Source organism: Oreochromis aureus, linkage group 9 (genome assembly GCF_013358895.1).
Source record: "Oreochromis aureus strain Israel breed Guangdong linkage group 9, ZZ_aureus, whole genome shotgun sequence".
Classification (NCBI taxonomy): Eukaryota; Metazoa; Chordata; class Actinopteri; order Cichliformes; family Cichlidae; genus Oreochromis; species Oreochromis aureus.
The window spans coordinates 6925967-6950914 of record NC_052950.1 but is presented as its reverse complement, the minus strand read 5'-3'; the positions used below and the strand labels follow the sequence as shown (position 1 = coordinate 6950914).

Below are 24948 nucleotides of genomic sequence, written 5' to 3'. Positions count from 1 at the left end.
GTTTCTATTGAATGAGTTTAATTACATTTCATTGTTGTTACATAACAAAACTAAAGCTGAGTATTGGATTCCCGAGCAAATCCTTACATAAGTCCTGTTATGTCATACTGGGATAATTGAGCTGTTCCTGCTAGTTGACTGGCAAACATAGGACACTAATCATGCTCTAAATTGACTGATGATATAATAAAGTTGCATGTAAACTGGTGTTAAAGCGTGTGGAGTCTGTACCAGTTATTGTGCTTCTCCTACAGCTGACTCTTTGACCATGTCTTGACTAATTTGTGTCATTCCCACGTTCAAAGCATTTCTCTGGAGCAAGGGTCTGTATCCCAGATACAGCTTGCAAGTTGGACTCAGTGCTGCTTTCATCCTGTTTTTGCATTCGCTGTGTAGCCCTGGGGGCAGAACAGGACATTTCCTCGCTGGGTCACAGAGGGGTGCTTGTGATGGAGGGCAAGTGGGGCACAGCCAGGACCCTGACCTCTTGCTTATATTGGTCCTGTCTGCCCCCAGCTCACAGATGAGAGCTCAATAATTGAACCCCTGTTCTTGCTCACATTTAGGTTTTTAGACTTGTCAAGTACTTTAACCCTAATCCCAGTTTTCCTTATTAAAAAGATGAAAAATTCAAGTTTGAGGTTTGAGTTGCTTTCCCAGCTCCTGTTACACTGACTGGCTTCTCTAATCAATGTTTATGTGTAAGTGGATCAGAGCTGTCATTGCTCTGTCTGTACACTGTTTACTTCCACGGCTCTCAAACGACATGCTCGCTGCCTCTGTTTAATGTCTGCTGTCTTCTCATTCATAAATGTAAAGGAGCATGGCTGCTTTTTGTTGGCTTTACTGTTGTGACAGGTTAGGCTAAAAGCTCTGGGGAAGTAAGGTTTTGTTTCTTCAGCACATGTGGAAATAAAGAGTCTGCCTGTAGCTGCAAACTCAGTGGCTCTTCATTCAAACCACAGCATGTAATTGTTTTTGTGCCATCCTTAACATACAGTTTGTCATGTCACATTTGACAAAGTGTCTCAAAATCATCTTCATAAAACTCACCTATTAAACAAATTGCTCAAGTTTTCCATAAATGCTCTGGATTAGATTTGAAAGCCTAGCCAAAATAAGGATTCATTGCGGTTCTTTGTTTTGAAACGTGTCCTCTAACTACAAAAAATTCAACTGAAAAACATTATTTGTATGCTACAGCCCATGATCCTCTCCCCTTCCCCACTCAGAGTCGCCTTGTTGAAGAAGAGCGGCGAGGAGGACTGGAGGAACAGGATCAATAAGAAGCAGGATGTGGTGAAGATTGCTGCAGCAGAGCAGAACGCTCAATTCTGGGAGGTGGAGCAGAGCTTCAAGAAGAAGGTAACCACCTGACGTGAGCACTCACTGCTGAACTAACACTTCAACAGAGAAGCCTGAGGTTGTCCCTTGTATCGCTCATGTTTTTGCACGTAGTCATAGCAGCATGCATTCATGACTGACTCTGCTACTTTATGTCCACGAGACCTGAATGCAGAAGCGATGCAGTGAGTTGGTTAATTTGATTTGATCGACTCTGCCACATTACGAAAGCGAGTATTTCCTGTGTCAGCCTCTGAGATCATGCTGCTCAGTAGGTGTTGTCGATCTTCTATTGCTGACGTGTACAGAAAAAAAATCTGATCAAAGACTGATACTCTTTAAATAATCACTTCTGTAGAACAGAGCTACAAGGAACATGGTAACAATTTTCAATATCTCTAAACAGAGAGGTCGTGTTTTTGTCTGTGTCTTTTGATCTTTTTCTCTTTTCTCTGTTCTGTCTCAAGCAGCTGTTGCATGTTTTTGTTCTTGGACTGTATCAAAAGATAATCTGCATGTATTCCATCCTGGCAGTAGAATACATACTGTGGTGTCTGGATCAGTCACACAATACTTCATGGGGCATGCTGTTTTTATTTCCTCAGTATGGAAGCCTGCGGCTGCCACTATTCAATCATGAACGTTTTTTTCTTTTCTTTCCTTTCTTTTTGGGATACTAATTTTTGCATACGTCATTCATGCATAAACCTTTAAAATCCAATTTGATTTTAGGCCGAAAATGCATAAATACAGTGAAATTAAATGCATGCAGTTCAAATACTTAGGTAACTTTTACATTAGCCAACATTTTAGCTTATCAGATTTCTAATAGATAGTGAAACCCTATTTATAATAATAATAAAATCCCAATTCCTTATGAGGCTGACAATCACAAATGTAGTTTTGCGTTGTGATGAATCATTTCTGGAGTAGCAAAAGGGAAAGCACGCTTGCTATAATATTCATAGGGCCACTCTTCCTAAGCTATTCACTTAATTCTGATTAATTTAGCCCCGCATGAATTAATGTAGTAATAATTAATACATTTAGCCATGTAATAAACTATACATAACTGTACTTATGATAGTATACCTGGTACTTGAAATGGATATTTCTGTAAGTCATAACATCCTCTCAAGTCTCTAAATAAGTTTTGGGGGAGTTGGCATAGAATAATCCTGCTGTTTAAGAGTCTTGTTTCTCTTTATGAAGATAAAATATTATGAGAGAATTAATCAGTCATGATTAAATCTCATGTAAAGAGTGTGTGTATATAAATGTAAAATGTAAAAACTTGAACATCTTGGAAACAGTAGCCAGTCACTCATAAAAACTTTGTTGGAACACATGATTGAACATCAGTATTTGCAGCCTTTGACTTCCATATTTGGATGTTTTGCTTTATATGTTTTATACTTGTTATCAAGGTTAAAGAAGCTTAATTAAGCTGGATTTGAATCCTATTTGTTGCCTGAATGACTCACTTACTGAGATGGTTTTCCCCTCAGAGAAAAGCTGAGAGCACTTTGTAGGGTTTTTAACTTTTCTCTGAGAGTTGAAAAGTATTCAAACTGTCAGCAACACGTGAGAGTTGTACGAACTGAACTGTAAAATGTAGCCTCTATGTTTAGTCATGCTAGGCCTTTGTTTCTATTTAACTGCATGTTACATGTAAAATTTCACTCTTCTGTTTGTCTCTGTTTGCATGTCCTTTACTTTTTCTTTTTTAAATAAAAAAATAAACCTGATTTCTTTCCTCTGCATGTTGACTGCGTTTCTGTTTTTGAAGGAAGGGTTAGGTCAGGCACAGGACACGCACCTCTCTGTTTAGACATATTCAGCTGCTGTGGCACAGCTGTTTTTGTTTCCAGCAGCTTATCAAGGTTTGCTCAGCTCGACAGCTTTACACATACATATTTTCATTTTGGGTTAGTAGTTTATTTAAGGTCAGGAAGTACTTTGCTTATGTAGCTTTGGCTCATCGTCTGCAATCAGACACACTGTGATTGAGGAGCCTTTTTTTTTTTTTTTTTTTTAAGGTATGATGTCTTAATCAAATCAGGGAAATCTTTCAAGACTTAATCAACTTGAAGTGATGGCCGAGTCCAGGTCAAGGGGAAGGGCAGTTGATGTTTTTCATCTTGTTTCCGTCCTCCAATTCATCCGAGCGAGTAGATATGATTCAACAGGTTTCCTGTTTTGAATCAAAGAAGTGCAAAACTACAGATAAAGCAGATACAGAACAGAGTCAGTGAAAAACAGCAAGTAGAGCAGAATAAAGGCTGTTTGGACAACGTAGCTTTTTGATGGACTTTGTTTCTTTTTACTCCACACATGCTACAAACTTGATATTTACCTAGAAATTAAGCATTCGCCCACGTGATAAATGTCATACCTGGAGTATAGAATTTGTAAAGACTCACAGGGAGCGGGTGTTATGTGCTTTGGCCTGTGTGTGAAATGAATGCTGGGAACTGTCCCTTTTTCTTTGGCTGCTCGTCTGTAGGATGATGAAGCGATGATGATGATTGACGAGTTTGCTGTGTCCGACCAGCTTTGGGTAAGGCCCGTGTGCAGAAAGCAACCGTGTGTGCACGTATGTGTCAAATGCATTCAGTTTTGATTTGTGAACTAAATTTTTCCATCTTTAACTTTGTTTCCTGTAACCTGGAAACTCACTCTTTTGAGAGGTATAGCCTTGGTGGAACACACAGAGCTACGTGTGTGTTTCTGGTGGTAGTGGTGGTGGAACTCCGTGTGGGTGTGTCTTAAGGAAAAATTGTATTAATAATCATTCTGATTGTTGTAATTATGCTGTGTTCCTCATCCCACCACTGCTCATCAGGTTTCAGGTTTATAATTGTGTTAAAATTTCCTGGTCTGTCTTACACTATGAATCTAATTTAATTGAGTTTAAAATTTCCCATTTATCATATTCACTTTACCACATAACCTCTGCTTCTCTAATCGACTCACATTTATGACAAATCTTTCTTATGGCGTAAGATTTGTCTGAAAGTTGGTCTAAAATCTCAAGCGTCAGTTCGGCACGCTCCAATCTGCTTCCAGTTTCGTCTCTGTTCCAGTGGTTCAGGGCTGTGGCTGGGCATGTCCTTGGTAATATTAATGTGGCCGCAGGGATTTTTCATTAATTTATTATTAATGTGTATTGTTTGCACAATGTGTTTGTTACATTGGTGGATACAAATAACAAGAAAGAATGATTTAAAAGTGAGGAAAACCATCAATAACCACTAAAGGGAAATTTTTAAATTCTAAAAACACAAACATGACATGATTCTTTAAATTCAGCTTATGGTACATTAGTGAAAAAGTAAACAAAATATCCATGAGAAAATGTTTTTTTCCTGCTCTCATTTTAGGCCTGATTCAGGCCTGATAGTTAAACCCTCACTGTGAAGTTAACCATCAGCTAAGCGAGCATGGTTGTGCACATGTGAATACAGAGTAGACCAGGCAGCTGTACGTCTTGGGGAAACACTACTGAGACAATAGCTTTTTGGTAATAAATGAGAACCATTCAACCAAATGATTGTCTTATACACAGTACTTACCCGCAACAATTGAACCAGATTGAATGAATGGTAGTGGTATATGACGCACCTGACTGGTTTGAGTCTAAATGCTGTATTTTGTTGTAATTTGACAGCAAAACTAGGTTTCTTTAAAGTAACTGAACTGCACTTTAAATTAGATTATCTTTTATTGTTACACTCCCTTGAATATGACACAGGCTAGAATACCCTGACTTTTACTTACTAATGTGAGTCAAGCTCCTCATCAGCCCCTCCCTTGTTGGTCACCACACTCTGGAATGAAGACTTTCTGTTGTAGGTTTGGAGCCTCTAACCCCAAACTGAGATCATCCCAATGCCTTGTCTGTGACACAACTTGTTATTTCCTGAAACTTGTTGAAAAATCTCCGAAGCCGCAGAGTTCATTGTACAGTTGTTTTTGCAGAGAGTCTCACACTACATGTAACTAGAAAACTGATACATTAAAGCCTTGTTTCGCATGACGCCAGTGTTTCTAAAATCCCAGCGACACCCCTGCAGCTGCAATACTCCTGATCATCCCCTTCATGTGTATGTGTACATTTCCTATTTCTGTGGCTTCCATAGGAGCCAGTGTTTGCTGCTACTTTCTCTACTCCTCCTGAGCCTCCTTACAATGCAACCGAATCAGCCAGCCAGGTAGGACGTGTCACCAGGTCTTGCTGCCTTACATTGCTTGTTGTACTTGCTCACACACCTGCTTCACTAAACTCACACATTACAAACCCTACTCTACAACTTTACTCCTTAGCCACATCACTGTGGTTAATATGCACTATTAATGTTTTCCTTCTATTCTCAGGTTCATAAATATTTGGACAGTGGTGGAATTTAATTTTTGCCTCTGTACACCACCATTTAATTTTGAGTTTCTGAAAAACTGAGACTGTATAAAAATGTCCTAATGGTTAATTAATGAACTGGTAATTAGTGAATTAAAGCTGAAGTCTGCACTTTTTTAATTTAAAATCCACTGTGGTGTATGGGAGGCACTAGCACACTGATATTGATATAAGTCACACATCTTTATCAGCACAGGGCCGGCATGGCAGCCCCTGCAGCTTCTTGTGCTTGTGCAGAGCTTGGATCTTTTCTTCCATCTTTTCATCCATAATCCTCATCTTTTCTTACCTTCCTCATCCATCCCTCTGGTTGTGAAGGCCATCAGATCTCGCAGACCCGTGCAGGTGGATGAAAAACACCCCTGGAGACGGAAGGTGACCCTTTCGAAACTATACACGGCTTTCTGGGCAATTCCTCCCCCTCCCACTCACCGCTGCCAGCCTCCACACAAACACAGCAATCAAAGCTCCAGTCATGATCGGCACCATGAGTTGCAGTCTGCTATATTAAATAGATTTCTTCCATGTTACTGTCACGAGTCACTTTAAACACGCACACAGTCACATTTCATTTCTTAATATTGTTCAGATGGAGGTGAATGACTTTAGCGCTGTGTGAGACAGACTCATTTGCTGTGTGTGTTGTCTTTGTGTATTTGGGCACTTTGTTATTTATAAATGTGGGAAACATTTAAACACAGGGACTGCAAAAGATGCAGTACTGTGTCTATTTTGATGGGTAGATTTTAGTGACAACTGCAGTTTGAACAGGGGTGTCAAACTCAAAGGCCACACTCGAAAATGAGAATCACATCTGGCATTTCCCCAAAATGTTGTTGATTTTTGTCCAAATAAAACCCACATCCAGGCACTAAGAAGTCCAGAAAAAGTTTTCATAATAGCCGTGCCATTTAGCCCAACAACATCGCTACCTCACCTCACAGCCCTGCTGACCACAGTGTTAATTAAAAGCCTGAATATTACAGCAAGTAGGAGACTGAAGGTGCTTAAACAAAATCATCGTCTTTACATTACAGATTTAACAGAGCAAGTTAGCTGCACTGTACACCCAAATCTTCTGGCACCAAGTTTCTGTGCATAAATGCCTGAAAGCTGTGAATAAACTGCAGTTTAAGTGATTCGTCCTTCTTCATCGCTATTTGGATCCAACACATATTTTGCATTACAGTTCAGCAGCTTCCTGCAGCACCTCTATGACTCCAAACCTCTGCTGACGTGCAGAATAAAATTAGAGGCCCTTATTTGAAAAACTGAGTTTATATCTCAGCAAATGGATCCGTGGGCCTCTCTTTGGTCGATGCCGAGAAGCATTCGGTCTCCCATGTCTCTGGAGACTTTCTGACTTTATTATCAACAGTCTGTTTACTTCCATGAAAGTAGAGGAAACGCTGTTTAAAATTCTGTGTGACACAAATGTGGTGCCTAATGATCATAGTGCAGCTTCAGCTAAGCAGGGTAAAATTTATTGATAGTCTTGCATGATTTTGTGGCCACATGACAATTTGTGAAGGGCCATATTTGTCCTGTGGGCTTTGAGTTTGTATAGCAAGCACTTTTATGAAGGACATTTAAATAAATGCAGGGACACGATTGGTTACCCATTCACAAAATGCTCCCTGGAATGCATCGCACATTACAAACGATGCAGTAAGGCACCTGAGAAGTGTTCTCTTACATTTGACACTGACTTGTCCTCCCTCTTTTCTCAGAGGTTAGCAGAGGCTGAGATGGAGTCTCAGAGCATCGAGGCTCACATGTCCATTGAGGAGAGGAAGCAGCTGATCGTGGCCCGAGAGGAAGCCTGGAAGTCCAAGGGCCACGGAGCTGCCAATGACTCAACCCAATTCACTGTGGCTGCACGCATGGTGAAGAAAGGTGAGAGGGCAAAACACACTCGCTTTCCACTGGTATACCTGTGCTTGTTATGCACTGCTGCAGTGCAATAAAGAGTTAACTTCAGCCTCAGCTCTGTGTCCTGAATCCTTAAAAAAAAAAAGCTTACTCCACAGCTAGCGCTTGGGGAAAATGACTCTCGTTTTCCCTCCATCAGGCCAGAGTAGCTGCTCCAAGGCCTTCGCTGAAGCAGAAAATGATTTAATGGTTGGAGCTTACCCATTAGCTGTGCACTTACCCTGATGTGGCAAATGATGGACAGTTTCATTAACTAGTCCTGCTTATTATTCCAGAGCTCTGTAACATACAACACATGTAAAGACACCCACACCTGTTGCTTTCTGTGTGAACCTACAAACTGATAGTACTGCATCCGCCTGTGAAACTATGAAAACGAATGAATTTGTGTTTTTACTAAAGTCACAAACAGCCCTTCCCCTTCAGATTGCACCTGAGTCATTACATGAATATGTACGTCTCTGTTCCTGCAGGTCTGGCCTCCCCTGCTGCTCTTCAGACTCCTGTGCCGTCCAAACCCAAGAATGGCAACATTGCCATCTCTAAACCACAGGATGGTCAGTTGCACTTCATTCCTGTTTTTCCCTGTTAGAGCATGTCACCCTGCTTTCATGTTAACAGATGGTTTCAGGAGGGTTTTTCAGGACTTTAAGGGTTCAGCCATTACTTAAATCTGATTTAAATTAATGACACGACTTTGTTACCTCGTTAGCCTCTGAGCTCATGTTGCGTAGGTGCTAAATGTGTACTTTTGATGTTATTCTGTTTTTGCTTTTCTTTCCAAAGACATGGAACAGATGTCTCATACTGAAGGTTTAGTCTTTTTGTCTTTTTTGCCATTTATCACGCCACTCATCCAAACCACCAATATCACCAACACTAATGTGACTTATGTTGTTGTGAGACTTCGATTGGCTTGTAAAGCCTAATAGAACGTAGCCCAGGGGAAGGCAGTCACCTGGATTAATGTGCATGAGTCTGAGGTGCTGAAGAGTTCACATTCAGTGGCCTTGGAAGTGCTTGTGACCATGTTTAGATTCATGGCATTGTGACTGTAACTTTCCATCATACTTATTATTCAGTCAACAGAAGTAACATTAGTCGTGACATGTACGAGCAGAACCTCACGTCGCTTTCCTTTTCACCTCAAATCAAACGCTTTGTTGGCTCTGTCGTGTGTGCACGTGCGTGCGTGTGTGTGTGTGTGTGCGTGCGTGCGTGTGCAGAAATCAAGGCCATGCCAGATCTGAACCTGGAGTCAGACAGGAAGCTAGACAAATTGGAGTCATTCCTGGGCAAGCTCAACAATAAAAGTGAGTCCTTCACAGACACATGAGCATTAATGGTGCATGCTTACATGTAGATAGCTGCAGAAACAATCTATTCTTGATATCATTAGACAATACAAGTGATATCAAACTATTTTCTACAAAAGCAACATTTGACATGGAGCAGTTGGTTTTCCTTTCAGGACCTGCTGCAAAACTGTTCTTTTTAAATTTTGAAGAACCAGGTAAACTTCGATCTTTTCACTCAGACGTTTCTGAGTGGGCTTGTGTGACAATCTGATGCATATTCATCTTTCATTCATTCATTCAGCTTTCAAATGAAAGTCAATTTGTGTAATTATGTGTTAGATAAAGCCCTTACGCAGAATGGTTGGTGGTTATTTGTGAGGCTGGTTAAAAGTCACAAAGAAAGTGAATAATTTCCATTTTTTTGTCTTAAAATCTGTATTTTTGTGGTTTTTAAAGAGTCGCCTTTTTGTGTCTGTCCTCAGTGTCTGGACTGCCAGAAGCAACCATCACAGTGACGGAGAAGAAGGTAAAGGAAGTGATGACCCTCGAAGACGAAACTTTTTCCAAGTTCTACCGCCAAGTGGAGGAACTCCCTTCCATCACCAACAAGCTGGAGATAGATGACGACTTTGATGCCATCTTTGGTCCCCAGGTGCCAAAGTAAGCTCTCAATGCCTGATGTAGTTTTGACTCATCACTGAGGGTGAGACTTGCTCCTGTTAACTGTGACCCTTTACCTCTGACCTCTCTGCAGGCTGACCTCAGAGATGGTACAGCACAAGCGGGCAGTGCGCCCAGCGCGTAATGTCCAGTCATCCAGGAACCCTCTGAAGATGCTGGCTGCCAGGGAGGACATCAGACACGAGTACACAGAGCAGAGGCTCAACATCGGCCTGCTGGAGAGCAAAAGGATGAAGGCTGAGAAGAGTAAGTGAGGATGGATGAGGAGCAGCTGTTTAAAATAATATATAGTCTCCTTCACGATGCTCTATTTGTCCAAGTACCAACAGGTTGTTGTAATTTATCATTCCTGCGGTTGTTGCCAGGCGCATTGGACACTGCCTTTCCTACTTTACCCTGCGTGTCAAACTGTGCCGTGTTGTGGGAGACTGGTGAAATTGACAGATGCACAAAGAGGCCAAAAATCTCCTCTCTCTTCTTCCCTGTGATGTGTGCATTCATGTTATCAGCAAATGCAAATATCTTGCCCCTAATATTGACAGAGACATGTATTGACCAATTGAGTCAGTGTTTCTATGGAAAAAGAGGGCAATATAGCATCACTCTCATATAGAAAGGCTCACTTGTATCATGCACTCTAAAACCTTCTCCACTTGCTTTGAATGAACCCACGCACACCGCTTTGGGATGTGAGCAGACCTGCATGCATGTCCCTTTCCTGTTATTGTGCCGAGCAGTCCTCGGAAAAGTCAGCTTTGTTTACGAGCTGCACGTGCTCAGCAGCTTGTTTTGACTGTGAAGATAAAGAACCCACACTCTTTGATGTGTAACTTCCTCCTTCACCTCCTCTCATAGCATTAAACCTTCAGTACCTGCTGTAGTGAGACACAGTGGAGCTTTGCGGTCATGACTGTGTGTACTGGGTGGAGGTGTCCTTGCTGTATAAGAATGAAGAGTAATGAATTAAACTTATATGTGTGTTTCTTGCAGTCTCATGACGGTTCTCTGTGCTCTGCTCTGTTTCCTGCAGTGAATAAGAACTCTGGTTTCTCTGAAGTGGCTCTTGCCGGTCTGGCCAGCAAGGAGAACTTCAGCAACGTCAACCTGCGCAGCGTCAACATCTCAGAGCAGATGTCCAACAACAGTGCTGTGCCTTACAAGAAACTCATGCTGTTGCAGGTCAAAGGTCAGTTAAATATACTGGAAACACTGCACTAAATGTACAGAAACACCTACCCACACAACAGGAATACTTCTACTTCTCTTTTTATTCAGTCCACTGCACCATACTTGCATACTTTTGTTAAAAGCGAAGACAATAGCTCTTCGGTTTCTGCAATTTTTCAGAAATTCTTTGATTAATGTGCTGTGATTCTTCATTGTTTTATTCAGGTTCACATTTTAGGCTTAGCACTCATGCTCATGCTGGTTTTTTTCCATTAATCCCACATTTTAACCTGGCAGCGTCTTGCTAAGATGCTAAACTGTGTGCTGCCTGCTCAATGTGTTTGGCCAAAGAAAAATAATAAAATAAAATAAAGACAGTGCAGCTGGTGTAGAGTGGAAAACAATTCCAGGCAATAATTTGTAGTACAAAAAAACAAGGTAATAAACTGTGTGTGTTCAGTAAAGATGCTCAGTATTTTTAAATTGCAGTCAGTGAGTCTTTAGCAGCTGCTACAATTAATCGTTTAAGAGGATGGAAAAACAAAAACCAGTTCACACAAAGCTCTGGAGGATGCTTCTTCAAGGGTGTCCTTTCCAGAGTACCAGAGGATATCTAAAACTGGAGATGAGAGTTGGTCTATTCCTGGTATCTGTGCATCTCCTCCTTATGTCTGTTGGTGACAGCTGTGGCTCCAAATCATTCTCCCCAGGGTGCCTCACACTGCCCCAGGGTGCCTCACACTGCCCCAGGCTGATCCACTCCTCTAAAACCCGCTGTCTGTAGTTCAGAGTAAATCCTCAACACTGGGGTCACTGTTTTGCTTGGAGGTTAGCTGTCCCAACCTGATGGTTGGTAGATGGGTATGCTTAAGCATTGCTAGTTTCTTATAAGCCAAAAGCGTCCTAAAATCATAAAATTCTAACAAATATTTGTTTTGCTGCCCTTATTTATTTGCATAAGGAAAATTAGAAGTTAAATGTAGATAACATATGTGGTGAAGTGGTGAGACTAACAGATCTTTGCCCTGTTACTGCAAGTGCAATAATGTGATAATCAGACTACCTGTCTGTGTCTGTGTGAAACCAGGCCGCCGGCACATCCAGACCCGGCTGGTGGAGCCACGAGCATCCTCCCTGAATAGCGGCGACTGTTTCCTGCTCATCACACCACAACACTGCTTTATCTGGATCGGAGAGTTTGCCAATGTCATTGAGAAGAGCAAGGTGGGTTACGTCTCAGAGCGCTGCAAAACGGTGATTAGAAAACAGCTTATTGTTGGTACGCTTAGATTTGAGTGCAGTATACTTACTATTTGGGAATTTACAGCCCTCTCAGAACTAAAATCATGTGGTATAAGAGTCTCACTGCTGCATGTGGGACGGGCTTCAAGTGCAGGATGTGTTAGGAGGAAGCAACCGTGGCATAACTCAGGAAGCTGTGTGTGTGTTCTGATGACCTTTTAGCTGAATAAACTAGTGACCTAAATCTGACACAAAGGATTGTTGTGAGCCAGTGTCCACAGCTTTCATGGGGTCATTCTAGCTCACTTCATAAACTTTGGTAGTTTATATTCTAACAGTTATTTCGTGTGTTAGAGGACAGCGAAGTTCTTCTTCTCTAAAATGATTAATAGATTTGTCATGTTTTTATTCCAACTGTTTCTACTTTTGTGTGTGTGTGTATGTGTGTGTGTGTGTATGTGTGTGTGTGTGTGTATGTGTGTGTGTGTGTGTGTCCCCGTCTGTCTTTCAGGCTTCAGAGTTGGCCAATTTCATCCAGAGCAAAAGAGATTTGGGTTGTCGAGCCAACTATGTCCAAGTCATTGAAGAGGGCATTAACACAATAAACCATGCTGTCAAGGAGTTCTGGAAGATCCTGGGGGGGCAGTCGAGTTATCAGTGTAAGGATTCAAAAGTGAAAAACTCCAAGAAACTGTTTCAATAACATGAAATCCAATGCCTCCGTGTTTGCTTTTGCAGCTGCAGGAACGCCAGATGAAGATGAGCTGTATGAGGGCGCCATTGTGGAGACCAACTGCATTTATCGCCTGATGGATGACAAACTGGTCCCAGATGATGATTTTTGGGCCAAGATGCCTCGCTGTTGTCTGCTCAATCCTAAGGAGGTGAGACAAATTAAGTTAAAACTGTTGCAAACTGTAAATCCATCTCAAATCTAAAATAAAGTTTGAAAATCATATGCAAGCATGTAAGATTTAAAATGACTTTTGGCTCCCTCTAGTGGTGATAAAAACACCAACGCTATTGAGAAAACGCCACCTTCTCTGTTTTCTGCAGGTTCTAGTTTTTGACTTTGGCAGTGAGATGTACATTTGGCACGGGAAGGAAGTGACTTTGGCGCAAAGGAAGGTGGCTTTCCAGCTGGCGAAGCACTTGTGGAATGGCACCTTTGACTATACAAACTGTGACATCAACCCACTGGACCCAGGAGAGTGTAACCCACTCATACCCAAGTATGGATACACATACTACAGCTTAGATGCAAGGTTATGTACAGATATTGAGAATGTCAATCACAGGAAGTCTGCATACACATGGTGTTTTTGTCCTTTGTGCAGAGAGCTTTAAAGAATACACTTATATCAGATAACCTGAAAGAGACGGTCATGTTTTCTCTTTGTGGTCCAATTTTTCTTTCTGCTCAAAGTAACGCTTCAGAAATTCACTGACATTGCAGGAGTGTGTTTCAGGCATTTTCATTGGTTTTAATAGTAATGTATCATGTATACACTGTGTCCGCTTCACATGTAGAAAAGGCCAGGGTCGCCCTGATTGGGCAGTGTTTGGCAGACTGACTCAACACAATGAGACCACCCTGTTCAAAGAAAAGTTCCTGGACTGGAGCGACTCCAGGAAAACTCCCAGTCCCATAAAAAACAGCAGCGATCACAGTACTGATCAAAAGGTGTCAGCAAACACTTTATTCTACCAACGTCTTCATTCTTTGTTTTTTGTGGGAGTTACATGCTTCAGCAGATTCAGCACAAACTTATTTCTTTCTTCTACTTCAATCCTCACCAGGAGCAGCCCAGCAGTGATCAGCCCAGTGCATGCAATGCCTCACTGATGCTGACCCTCCATCAGACACCTGTCTGCACCATCCTGGATGGCTTCAATGTGGGCCGGGGCTACGGCCTGGTGGAGGCAGAGGAGTGGCGCAGCTACGAGATCAGCACTCTGGCAGTGGAGGTGTGGCACATCCTGGAGTTCGACTACAGCCGCCTGCCGCGCCAGAGCATTGGCCAGTTCCACGAGGGTGACACCTATGTAGTGAAGTGGAAATACATGGTCAGCACTGCTGGTGCGTACTGAGCTCATAGATTACACCTTCATTGTAAACCTTGTAATTTAGCAGTAGTTGATGAACTGCATTCCTAAAGGACCACTTTTGTCAAAACAGACTGGTTATTGCCTCTGCAGTAACATTTAGTAGTATGAGTTCAGAGATCAGCAGACCTTCACTGAACAGAACAATGACAGCAGACATTGATCGCACGAGATAGAGATCCCAAGGTGGAGGTGGGTAACAAAGTGGCTTGCAGAGGGAGTAACAACTGTGGGCTAGCTAAGTCGCTTATGGTGTCCAGTCTACCACTTGTGCAGGGATGTGTTTAGAAGAGTCAATCATTCAAACCGGCCAGCAAATGGAGTGATGGAGACAGTGTATCAGTCATGTTTATTATAATTTCTTCATTTGTATGCAGTTTGCACATAATGTTTTGCTTTTTCCACTGCTAAAAGTTGTCCTATTGAGTGAGTTGTAGTATTGACTACAATACTAATACATTTATTTCTAATTTACCTAAACCACAGAACCACAGGATCCTTGATTTTATGTCTGTTACTGCAGATCTAGGCCAATTTAACCACATAGCACATCCTCTCTGACTCACTCCGAGTACTTCCAAGAATACCAGAGTACACCTTTGGGGAGGACTGTTGGTGAAATCAATTATGTACCACGCAGCCAAATGTCTGCAGATTCAGTGAAGCTGACTCAGCTCCTGCCGCTGCTCTTGACTTGCGAAGCAGAATACCACAAACTCCATTTTTTTTGTTACAGATTAAACAAACTAAATGCTTGTTAGAATACAAGAGGGGGAGAGTACAAGGAGGAAAGAAATAGTTGGTTTTGCCACTGCTGTGATCAGTTTTAGACGCAGCCACAGAAAATCAGTGGTTATGCTGGACCTGTCTGCTATGTTTTAATCGAGTAGTGCTGTGCCTGGTGCCATGGTGGTACACTACGGTTTTCCCAATACTCAATTCTGTAATACTACTTGTATATTATTACTAATATTATCCTGTAAGCTACATCCAAAATTCCACACTAACATGCCGTTAGCAGGTCAGAATAGTATGAGATTTAGTTTGTTTATGGGGACCGCTTTCAGAATATAAGCAGTAGCAAAGGTGATGGTCTTAATCACTCATACAATCACTCGGTGCTTTGTAGGTGGGTCTGACTATGGTCTATACTCTATTCCAAAATCAGAAGAATTATGTGACAGTCGGTCTGTGATATCTGTAGCTTTGATCAAACGTCTATAAATCAGTCTCATTGCTGCGCAGCCTTCTTGAAATACCTCAGAACCATATTTGAGCGGTTATGTTGAAGCAGCATCTAAATGAACTTTAATTTAAACGTCCACCAAGACATGAAAAACAGATGTATAAAATCACCAGTCACATCTGATTAAAGGCTGCTTGGCTGCCTTTGCCTCAGAACAGGGTTTTAAGAAGCTGTATTTCTCCTGGAAGTTGTACTTCCAGCAGTATCATTGCTGTTGTGGAATTCCCCCCAGATGTCGATTCACGAGCGCCAGGTCTCTGTCAAAGAGTTTTGGAAAAGGGCACTGACTGAATATCGATACAGAAACAGACATTTATATTTGACTTGTTATTCTGTTACATAATCTGCTATATTCTTTGTGGTTATTGCCTAGCAACATTGAAAAGATTGAGACCACGCATTACTCGAATGACCTAAAATAGGACTCTGCAGAAAACTTGCCAAGTTCGAAGCAGGTCAGACATTTTTCGATTTATTAGAGAGCTCATTTGTTCATTGAGTCACACACCAGCTTCATGCCTGCAGATACAAAAACCTCTCATCAGCTCAGAAGAGATGACAATCATTTCGGATCTTCATAACTCGAACAAGTCAGCTTAGGATTTTTTTAATTCATACCATAGGTAGATCTACTAAAATTCTCAGGCGAGTTTGAATCCTGATGACTTTAACCTCAAGGTCAGAGGGCCTAGGATTTTCACATTTATATCACAGGTGCATCTACTAGGACGCTGAGGGGTAGCATGTATGTTCATGAATCGTGGTTTTGTGGCCGTGTGCAGACACAGTCCTCAGATGAATGTTTCCCTTACAGTTGGGAAGAGACAAAACCCGGAGCAGCTGAAGACGACAGGAGCGGGGAAGGAGAAGTGCTGCTACTTCTTCTGGCAGGGCCGCAACTCCACCGTCAGCGAGAAAGGAACATCAGCACTCATGACGGTCGAGCTGGATGAAGAGCGTGGAGCACAGGTACAACAAGAGTGTCTGAAAGACCAAGTTTGCATGTAATAGAAATTTGTTTCCTGCCTTCCTTAGTCTACAGTTTCATTTTGTGGGAGTATGATTGCTTTGACATCTTTTTTTCTTTAGGTTCAAGTCCAGCAGGGAAAGGAGCCTCCATGTTTCCTACAGTGCTTCAAGGGAGGGATGATCATCCACTCAGGAAAGAGGGAAGAGGAGGAGGAAAATTCGCAGAGTAAGCTTACTGCAGTGGACAGCTTTTAATTTCTTCGTTTTAAACACCTCCAAATAACTTGGCCATCTCCTTCACTTCCGTTCGTCTGCCCTCTTTGTCTCAGATGATTGGCGTCTGTACTGTGTGCGTGGGGAGGTGGAGGTAGAGGGCCATCTGCTGGAGGTCGCCTGTCACTGCAGCAGCCTGCGCTCAAGAGTCTCCATGGTACTGCTGAGCGTCAGCCAGGCCCTCATCTACCTGTGGCATGGCTGCAAGTCTCAGGTGCACACGCGGGAGGTGGCATGCACTGCTGCCAATAAGATCAAAGAACAGTGAGTGCAAACCTCTGTTTTCCCCTTGTCAGGACTTCAGTTGACCCCGTAGTCTGACACACTCTGGTTTTTTGCAGTTGTCCTCTGGAAGCCGGCCTTCACAGCAGCAGCAAGGTCACCATCCAGGAATGTGATGAGGGAGCAGAGCCCACGGGCTTCTGGGAAGCCCTCGGGAGGCGGGACAGGAAAGCCTACGACTGCATGCTGCAAGGTGGGAACACTTGTCAAAATTCTCCTTTCCAAGTAAAAGTCCTGCATTCACAATTGTAGTGAAATTACTTCAGGAATTTCAGGAATTTCTGAATAGTATCACTAGTAAATATGAGCTTAAGCTGTGGTGGTCAGTGTATGTTCAAAGCAGGATTTTAAATCAAGCTTTAGCATAAAATAATGCATTATAATATATAATGCTATTTTAACTCATGACAGCAGAGAGTAGATTTTCAGTCTATTAAGCCCAAAGTTTGTTCCTGATTACCTTTAAGGGACCTCTAAAACATCAGTAAATAAATTATTAAAGGCAAGAGTGCTGATTTTGTGTTTTGTCAGAAATATTCTGTTCCTGGAATTACTGAGCACATGAACTCAATATTCATCTCCACTGAACTAGTAAATATCGTATCTGCTCAGAGGTTATTCCCCTGAGAGATATTTTTAGTGTTTTTAATTAACTGATGACTTCTATTACTTACTACGACCAAAAAAAAAAAGAGTGCTTTCAGCAGTCAAGTGCATATCTTGATCATCTATAGCAGTTTTAATACTTAGAAAAGTATACATGACATAATAACATGTACAGATGGTATGGATCCAGATCTGGGAAGCTTTGGAAAGAATTTAATTAGTGTGAGAGGGCAGAATTATTTCACGTCATACCTCCAGAAATGCATGTCATGTTGCAATAATAAAAACTGGAATTCACCTTTTTTTTGATGTTAAGAAAATATCACAAGCTAAACACTTAGTGCAGATCCATCGACTTATTTCTTTCATCTGTGCCTGCAAGTCCAAACACTGCAGCCTCACATAATATTGTTTCTTTATTGTCCCTTTCTGATGGAGAATACGGATAATATTGTTAAATATAACATTTATTGTGGCCATGAGATCATCTTCCTGTCACATGATACCATAAAACGGTAACAAAATGGCAATGACACCCTGACTGTCATTAAGTATTCTGAGTCCTGGGCCTCATGTGGTGAGAGTATGCAGGCAGTTCCTGGAGGATAAAGGAATTTACACCATTGACTGGCCCCCGACGCTCGCCTGATCTAAATCCAATAGAACATCTGTGGGACATTATGTTGTGGTCTATCCGATGCCACCAGGTTGAACCTCAGACTGTCCAAGAACTCAGTGAGACCCTGGTCCAGATCTGGGAGGAGATCCTCCAGGACACCATCCATTGTCTTATAAGGCACATGCGCCAACGTTGCCAGGCATGCATACCAGCATTTAGGGGTCATACATTCTTATTGTATATATTGTATATCTTATTTATCTGTTCCTCTGTCTCTCCTGCTGCTTTGAGCATGTACATGACAAAAGAATTTCCCTCGGGATAAATAAAGTTATTCTTATTCTTACAAACTATTGAGTACCATTGTTGCTCCAATGAAATTTCACCAAATTGTACTAGCTTGCTGCATCATTTTTTTCACTTTAATTTTCAGGCTGTCTTTGATTTCAGCTGTGTATAGGTTGATACTGTAGTTTTCATTTCCATCAAAGGATGTGGCATCCTCGGGATGTGGTCAAATCGGATATGTTTTCAAAGTATTCCTTTTATCCATTTAATTTTTGAGCAATGTATTTGTAAATTTCTTTTCAAAAGGAAAATCCAGCAATGATATTAATCCATCCCATATCTACATCATTGAATTCATCCAGCTATAAAAAAACATGTGAATTGCTGTGATTTCACAGCTGTTCATAGGATTCAGATTTTAGAATGTAGTAAAAAAGCATAAGTGTATTAGTACAGTACACAACAAACACACAGCACTTAAGTAACTGTACTATTATAAAACATTATAGTAACTATTAATGTTTTCAGCTGTAAATTTGTCATTTTGTTGTCTGTTTCTCCCTCTGACCTACAGATCCAGGCAGGTTTAATTTCACACCTCATCTGTACCAGCTGAGCAGCAGTTCAGGAGAGTTTGCAGCTGTGGAATTTCTCTATCCCGCCAGAGACCCCAAGCAGGTCAACTCCATGCCCTTCCTACAGGAGGACCTGTATGCAGCTTCCCAACCAGGTACAGTAGACACACACGGTGTCTGCACTCATTTTGAAGCAGCGTTAAGCACAAGTCCAGACAAAAACTTTCTAAATTTGTCTATTGAGGAATGTTACAGTCAACTTGTGCTCAGGATTTTAAGTTTGGATGCAGCTGATGAGATCAGCAGAGTGCTACAAGTAAGGGTCGCACTTTGGACATGGTTGATAAAGTTTTTTCAATATGAAAACAACTTTAGAAATTCAGCTAAACTCAGCAGAGAAGACCAAATATTTTTAATAATTGGAAAGGTAGTAGAATTTCAAAGGGCTGTGTGATTAAGGAGAAATTAAATGTTTGTAATGCAAGTTTGGGTATCCTGCCAGAATCACTTCCCTATAGGTTACTTCCATAACTCCAGTTCTCAGAATGACATGCATGAGATCCCTCACTCTGGGGTGCGAGTCCTTGCATACTCCACGTAAACAATTTATCTTATTACATCAATGCTGACTGGTTGGTGACCACAACAACCATGTCGAGCAGAACCAACTAAGTAGCTTGCACTACTATGCAATCATTATTCAGGGTAATCAGTTTTGTCTTTTTGGTATAATTTTTCCTGTCGTCCTTCCCTCACCCCCCAAATGGTTGCAGCAGATGGCTGATCCCCCATGAGCCTGATTCTGACAGAAGTTTCTTCCTGTTAAAAGGGAGTTTTTCCTTCCTACTGTTGTGAAGCGCTTGCTCAAAGGAGGTTGTCTTCTTGTTGGGGTTCTCTCTGTATAATTGCTGTTTGTTTTTGCAAGAAAAGCTTATCTCAGCAGTACCAGTAAGGGTGCAGACCTCAGCATTGCTTGAGGCTACACTTGGAGCAGAAACGTCCCATTGCTGGAGACTTTTCAAGCAAAACAAGCTGGCCTGGTGTCTTTACTCGATACTTTGTTCCAAAGCACAGTTGAGCCCAGAGGAAAGAGGGTTCCATCACTGCTAGCTGGAGTGATAGGAAGGAGGACTGTGTGTGATACCTGGCATTTTAACCTACCTTACCATGCAGCTGTCTGTAGAGAGTTAAGCTAACTAGTCTGTCTAGCCCTCGGTTGGGAGATGCTCCAAAACAAGACAAGTTGTTTGAATAATAACAGCGTAGTAGTGCACGCTATTAAAGGTTAGTTGGTGAATGGTTCTGTCCAACATGGTCATTGCAATCACCAGCCAATCAAGAGTTGCTTAAGGACATAAATGCTTGTGAAGGGATACAGATTGAGGCACATCCATGAATGCTAGGAATGACAACTTTAGTGTGTGCTGAGAGTTTTCACCAGAGCCAGCAGGAAGGTTTCTGTCTAGGTTTTCAACTGTTAGGACAAATCCATCAGTCATGTCCAGCGCTACACTGAACAAAAACGACCACTTAACTGAATACTTGAAAATCTGACAATGATGCATACCAGATGTGATCATCTTGTTTTTTTTTCCCCACCTATTTATCAGCCCTGTTCCTGGTAGACAACCACCATGAGGTGTACCTGTGGCAGGGCTGGTGGCCTCAGGACAGTGAAAGCACTGGCTCGGCCCGAATCCGCTGGGACTCGGACAGGAAGTGTGCCATGGAGACGGTTCTGCAGTACTGCAGAGGTATTCCACTTTCTTCCTAATAAATATAAAACCCATCCAGTAGTTGTGGAAATTTTTGCTAAACCAGCCCCAGGATCTTGGAACCCAGATAAATAAATGAAATCTCGGATGTTAATGAAGGATGTTTGCCTGTTTTAAAATAAATTTCTTGCTTTTTTTCACCTCAGAAAAGAATGAGAAGAAGCCTCCCAAAGCATATTTGATCCATGCTGGTCTGGAGCCACTCACCTTCACAAACATGTTCCCCAGCTGGGAGCACAGAGAGGACATCGCTGAGATCACTGAGAGGGTGTGTGGACCAAACGTACTAATATCAAATATATGAAGCACAAATAAATAGTGCACAAGTCAAAGACTCGCATACAGGTCCATCTGGAGATCAGCTCAAAAAATTATCTTATCATTTTGGTGTCTAGGAGGCAGAAATTTATCATCAGATTATTCTGGTTGAGGATGTGTTGGCCCGGCTCTGTAAGACCACATATCCACTGGCAGATCTCCTAGCACGGCCGCTGCCTGAGGGAGTGGACCCCCTCCGCCTGGAGGTCTACTTGTCTGATGAGGACTTCCAGGTAAGAATGTCCAGTGTAAAGAGCCTGTGATTTTATTTTAAAGGTTGCTTCCTTTTAGAACTGAATGACTAAATGACTTGTCAAGAAGTCTCTAAGAAAACATTTTCCAACTAAGCTGACAACAATATTTTTTTTTAAGTTGGTCTGTGTTGGCTTATTTCAGTCAGAAGAACGACAGCCTTGGGTCGATTTAGCTCACCACCATGAATCAAATAACTTGCTGATGTCAGCCCTCCACTTTTAAATTTGGCCAGATGGGCTGTATTAGCTTCCCTCCAGCTAATGATGGTCAGCATTAATTTACCTGGTAACTTGGGCATTACGAGCTAAGCTTAGCTTGCTTCTGCTCTAATGTTACTACCGAAACACGCTCTGAAGCCACATAAGTTTGTGTCCTCATAGAGTTTCTCTGGACTCTATTTTGCCGGTCACAACATAGACTACATCGACTGTAGTCTGTAGTTTTAGACTACTCTGGCTGTTAGTATTCACTACTGTAAAACACTGCAAGAGAGCACAAGACAGGCACTTAGGGAAGGCACTCAGGAGCTGCCTTTGAATTTTCCAGAAAATCTGTCATAGGAGGTGGGGAAGCACCAGGAAGGAACCTCAGTTTGTTTGTTTTTAAGTTGTTTTAAGTTCATTCATACATAGGCAACAAAAAGTAGTACAAACCTCTACTGAAGTGCTGCATACAGTACATTGTAGTTGCTTGTTGTGATGAACCAAGACAGGATCGCCCCCTAATTTTACAGCTCAGTCAGCACTTCAGGGAAATTGTCTTTCAAGTCATTGGTTTGGTTTAATGACCCAGAATGTTAGCAACTTTCCCCAGAGCATGAGTACTGCTGTTGCACCTTTTGATTCTCCATCTTATCCTCTCTGCTTGTCTTTTCCTTATCTGTGACTCAGCTGAGGTCATGCATCTTTGCAGCCAGTGTGTAGTTTGCCTTTTTTAAACAGCTGGACAGCTGGACGTTACTTCTCACTTCTGTTTGTTTTTTTAAGGATTTTCTCTTGTTTATTCCTCTTTTCATTCCTTTTCTCCAACTTCTTCCATTTGTCTTTAATGGTGTCATGTCTCGCTCCTTTTGTCCCTTCATGAACTTACCTATTTCATTGATTCCACCCTCCAGGGTGTGGGGGCTTATGGGAAGGTGAGTTGTCTGATTTGGGATGTTCACTCCTTGTTCAGCATTATCACCCATTTTCTCTCCTTTCTAACACCGTGTTTCTACTACAGCATGTTTGGTTACAGGCTGTTCACTCACAACTAGGGATGGGTATCGAAAACCGGTTCTTGTTGAGAACCGGTTCCCACTGTTTGAATTCCTTGGAATTGTTTGCCATTTTTGCAAACGATTCCCTTATCGATTCCAGTCGCCCCGAATGACGTCACCACGCTGCGGAGCGTCATTTACCTGGCAGGGCGCCTAAGCGGCTCAAACGCTAAAAAGTTTGGTTATACTTTACGAGAACGGATGACAACAGGGCAACTTGCAATACTTGCAAAGTAGATATTTCATTTAAGGGAGGAAACACTACGAATATGCAAAAGCATTTGCTCACAAAACACGCGATAACCTTAAATGAATGTCGTGTTTTTAATTCCGCTCCGGACTCGTGAATCTCAACCCAGCAGCAGCGGTAACGTTTGCACGTCCTCTCCCGTTAATGCAGCAGGTAAATAATCAACTAACAGTGCATATTATGTTAGCGCGATCTGCCTTATTACAAAACCTGCCATTACTGTGCGCTGCATTTAGGTGACCATGATGAGACAGAGTCTGGCTGGCAGTTCTCGCTGCAGTCTACCGGTAGCGTCTCCTTTCAGGCCAGGATAGACGAATGTCACCGAGCAGTGACTAAGTTTGTGGTAAAAGACTTGCACCCATTTGCCCCGATTTTCGGTAAGTGAATGTGTTTAATTGTAGGCAGGGACATTACTGGATATTCTTGTGTAATTGCTACAGAATAAGTTATGTTATACTTTGTTATTGCTACAGAAGAATATTTATTTTATTATTTTACATTTACAATTTTTTTTCCTGGGGACCCTGTGACACCCCATTGAAGAGCCGTAGGCTGTGGATCTCTTAAGATCTCACTGTTGGGTTCATAAGGCCATGTTACTCCTAAATTTCTATCTTGTTCAAAGAGAAGATATAAAACAAAGTTCTAAGCTAATCGACCTGTGTGTTCTCCTTTTTTAAAAAGAATCGACAAGAGAATCGATAAAGAATCGAATCGTTAAACAGAATCGAAAATGGAATCGGAATTGTGAAAATCCTATCAATACCCATCCCTACTCACAACCCACACGCGTGTGAACTGAATCCTGGAGATGTGAGCACTTTGGAAGCTCGAATGTGTGTTTAATCTCACTGACGCATGAATGTGTTCAGATGTTTGTCACTCACAGTGTAGGCTACAGGACTGAGTGCTTTGAGTTTGCAATCAGCGTGTGCAGCAGAGCATCATGTGTGTTTGATTCTGAGTGTGACTGATCCCACAGAGAGCCCTGGAGATGAGCAAAGAGGAGTTCGGCGCTCTGCCCGGCTGGAAGCAGATGAACTTGAAGAAAGCCAAAGGACTTTTCTGAATGATGAAAAACTGGGCGCTGCTGATGTCATCAGAAAACTCCGAGACTCCAAGGGTGGGGCTGCCTCTTCTGAGTTGACCCTTGAGCAGATGAGGATGGATGAGAGGAGCTGTGGGCATGTGTTTTGGTTGTAGGAGAGGATTGTGAGTGGATGCATGTTTTTAATGGCAGTCATGTAAATTCCCACTCTGTTAATGTATGTACTTGTGTACTTTGAGCAGGAGCACCTTACACTGTCAGCTTTGCAGCCATGGTGTCGGCAGGTCTGTCAGCCTGCTGAACTCCCTCCACATGATACTCTCTGCTATGTATGTTTGTGCATTAAAAATAAATTATATTTATATTAAATCCATGTAGAATTTTTTAAAAAAAAGGAAAATCTCAATAGATATTGAAAACCTAACAAAATAAAGTGTATAATAAATGTTGCAGAGGTTTGCGTCTCATGTTCCAGCTGTACAGATCAGTTTGCTGTTTACTGATCAAATGAAGCTCTTGGTATGACTTGGTGTCATTACTGTGGGACAGATACAGACTTGATTAAAGGCAAAAAAAGAATGATGAAATGTTTGATTTTTAATTCTTTCAGTGTATAGTGCCTTGCTTTGTGTACAGTTTATATACAGATCCTAGTCTGCATTTTGGAGACTGTTGTGATATAAAGATGTATTCTAGAAATAAACCTGGAAAGTTTGATATCTGAATATTTTGGGTTTTTTCATTTTTCCATCTTTTTCAGCTGCCCAAACAGACACACTACATACACTCCAGTTTCCTGTCAAACTCTTGTGTTTTTGGAGTGATCCTCAACTCACTCGGCTGATGTCGCAGTGGCCATGTCCTTTTTTGATAGTGAAAATGATTTGTCTCTGTTACGTTCCCCTGAGGGGTCTAGGCGGCGAGTGGGAAGTAACAAAAAGTGTCCGGGTCAGAAAAAGGAGTCAAGGAGGCAAAGCGGTTAAATTAAATAATTTT

At 41.9% G+C, this 24948-nt stretch overlaps 1 protein-coding gene across 14 annotated transcripts in view; it reads left to right on the top strand.

The window, feature by feature from the left end:
- The window catches only part of svila (supervillin a), an 81849-nt gene extending 57172 nt beyond the window's left edge, over window positions 1–24677 (top strand). For 8 of the 14 annotated variants that reach the window (XM_039616933.1, XM_039616922.1, XM_039616921.1 and 5 more), the window contains 26 exons: window positions 1233–1365; window positions 3851–3904; window positions 5487–5558; window positions 6080–6136; window positions 7492–7657; window positions 8167–8250; window positions 8920–9006; window positions 9474–9651; window positions 9746–9918; window positions 10703–10858; window positions 11927–12063; window positions 12593–12740; window positions 12820–12965; window positions 13138–13313; window positions 13612–13765; window positions 13882–14161; window positions 16248–16402; window positions 16523–16628; window positions 16732–16939; window positions 17017–17150; window positions 19045–19200; window positions 20656–20799; window positions 20967–21088; window positions 21216–21371; window positions 22508–22528; window positions 23887–24677. In XM_039616933.1, the coding sequence (XP_039472867.1) occupies window positions 1233–1365; window positions 3851–3904; window positions 5487–5558; window positions 6080–6136; window positions 7492–7657; window positions 8167–8250; window positions 8920–9006; window positions 9474–9651; window positions 9746–9918; window positions 10703–10858; window positions 11927–12063; window positions 12593–12740; window positions 12820–12965; window positions 13138–13313; window positions 13612–13765; window positions 13882–14161; window positions 16248–16402; window positions 16523–16628; window positions 16732–16939; window positions 17017–17150; window positions 19045–19200; window positions 20656–20799; window positions 20967–21088; window positions 21216–21371; window positions 22508–22528; window positions 23887–23973 (3490 nt within the window). In that variant the 3' untranslated portion in view covers window positions 23974–24677. The remainder of the gene's footprint in view (window positions 1–1232; window positions 1366–3850; window positions 3905–5486; window positions 5559–6079; window positions 6137–7491; window positions 7658–8166; window positions 8251–8919; window positions 9007–9473; window positions 9652–9745; window positions 9919–10702; window positions 10859–11926; window positions 12064–12592; window positions 12741–12819; window positions 12966–13137; window positions 13314–13611; window positions 13766–13881; window positions 14162–16247; window positions 16403–16522; window positions 16629–16731; window positions 16940–17016; window positions 17151–19044; window positions 19201–20655; window positions 20800–20966; window positions 21089–21215; window positions 21372–22507; window positions 22529–23886) is intronic. The other 6 variants (XM_039616924.1, XM_039616925.1, XM_039616923.1 and 3 more) reach the window with 6 other exon arrangements.
- The last annotated feature ends 271 nt before the right edge of the window (window positions 24678–24948 follow it).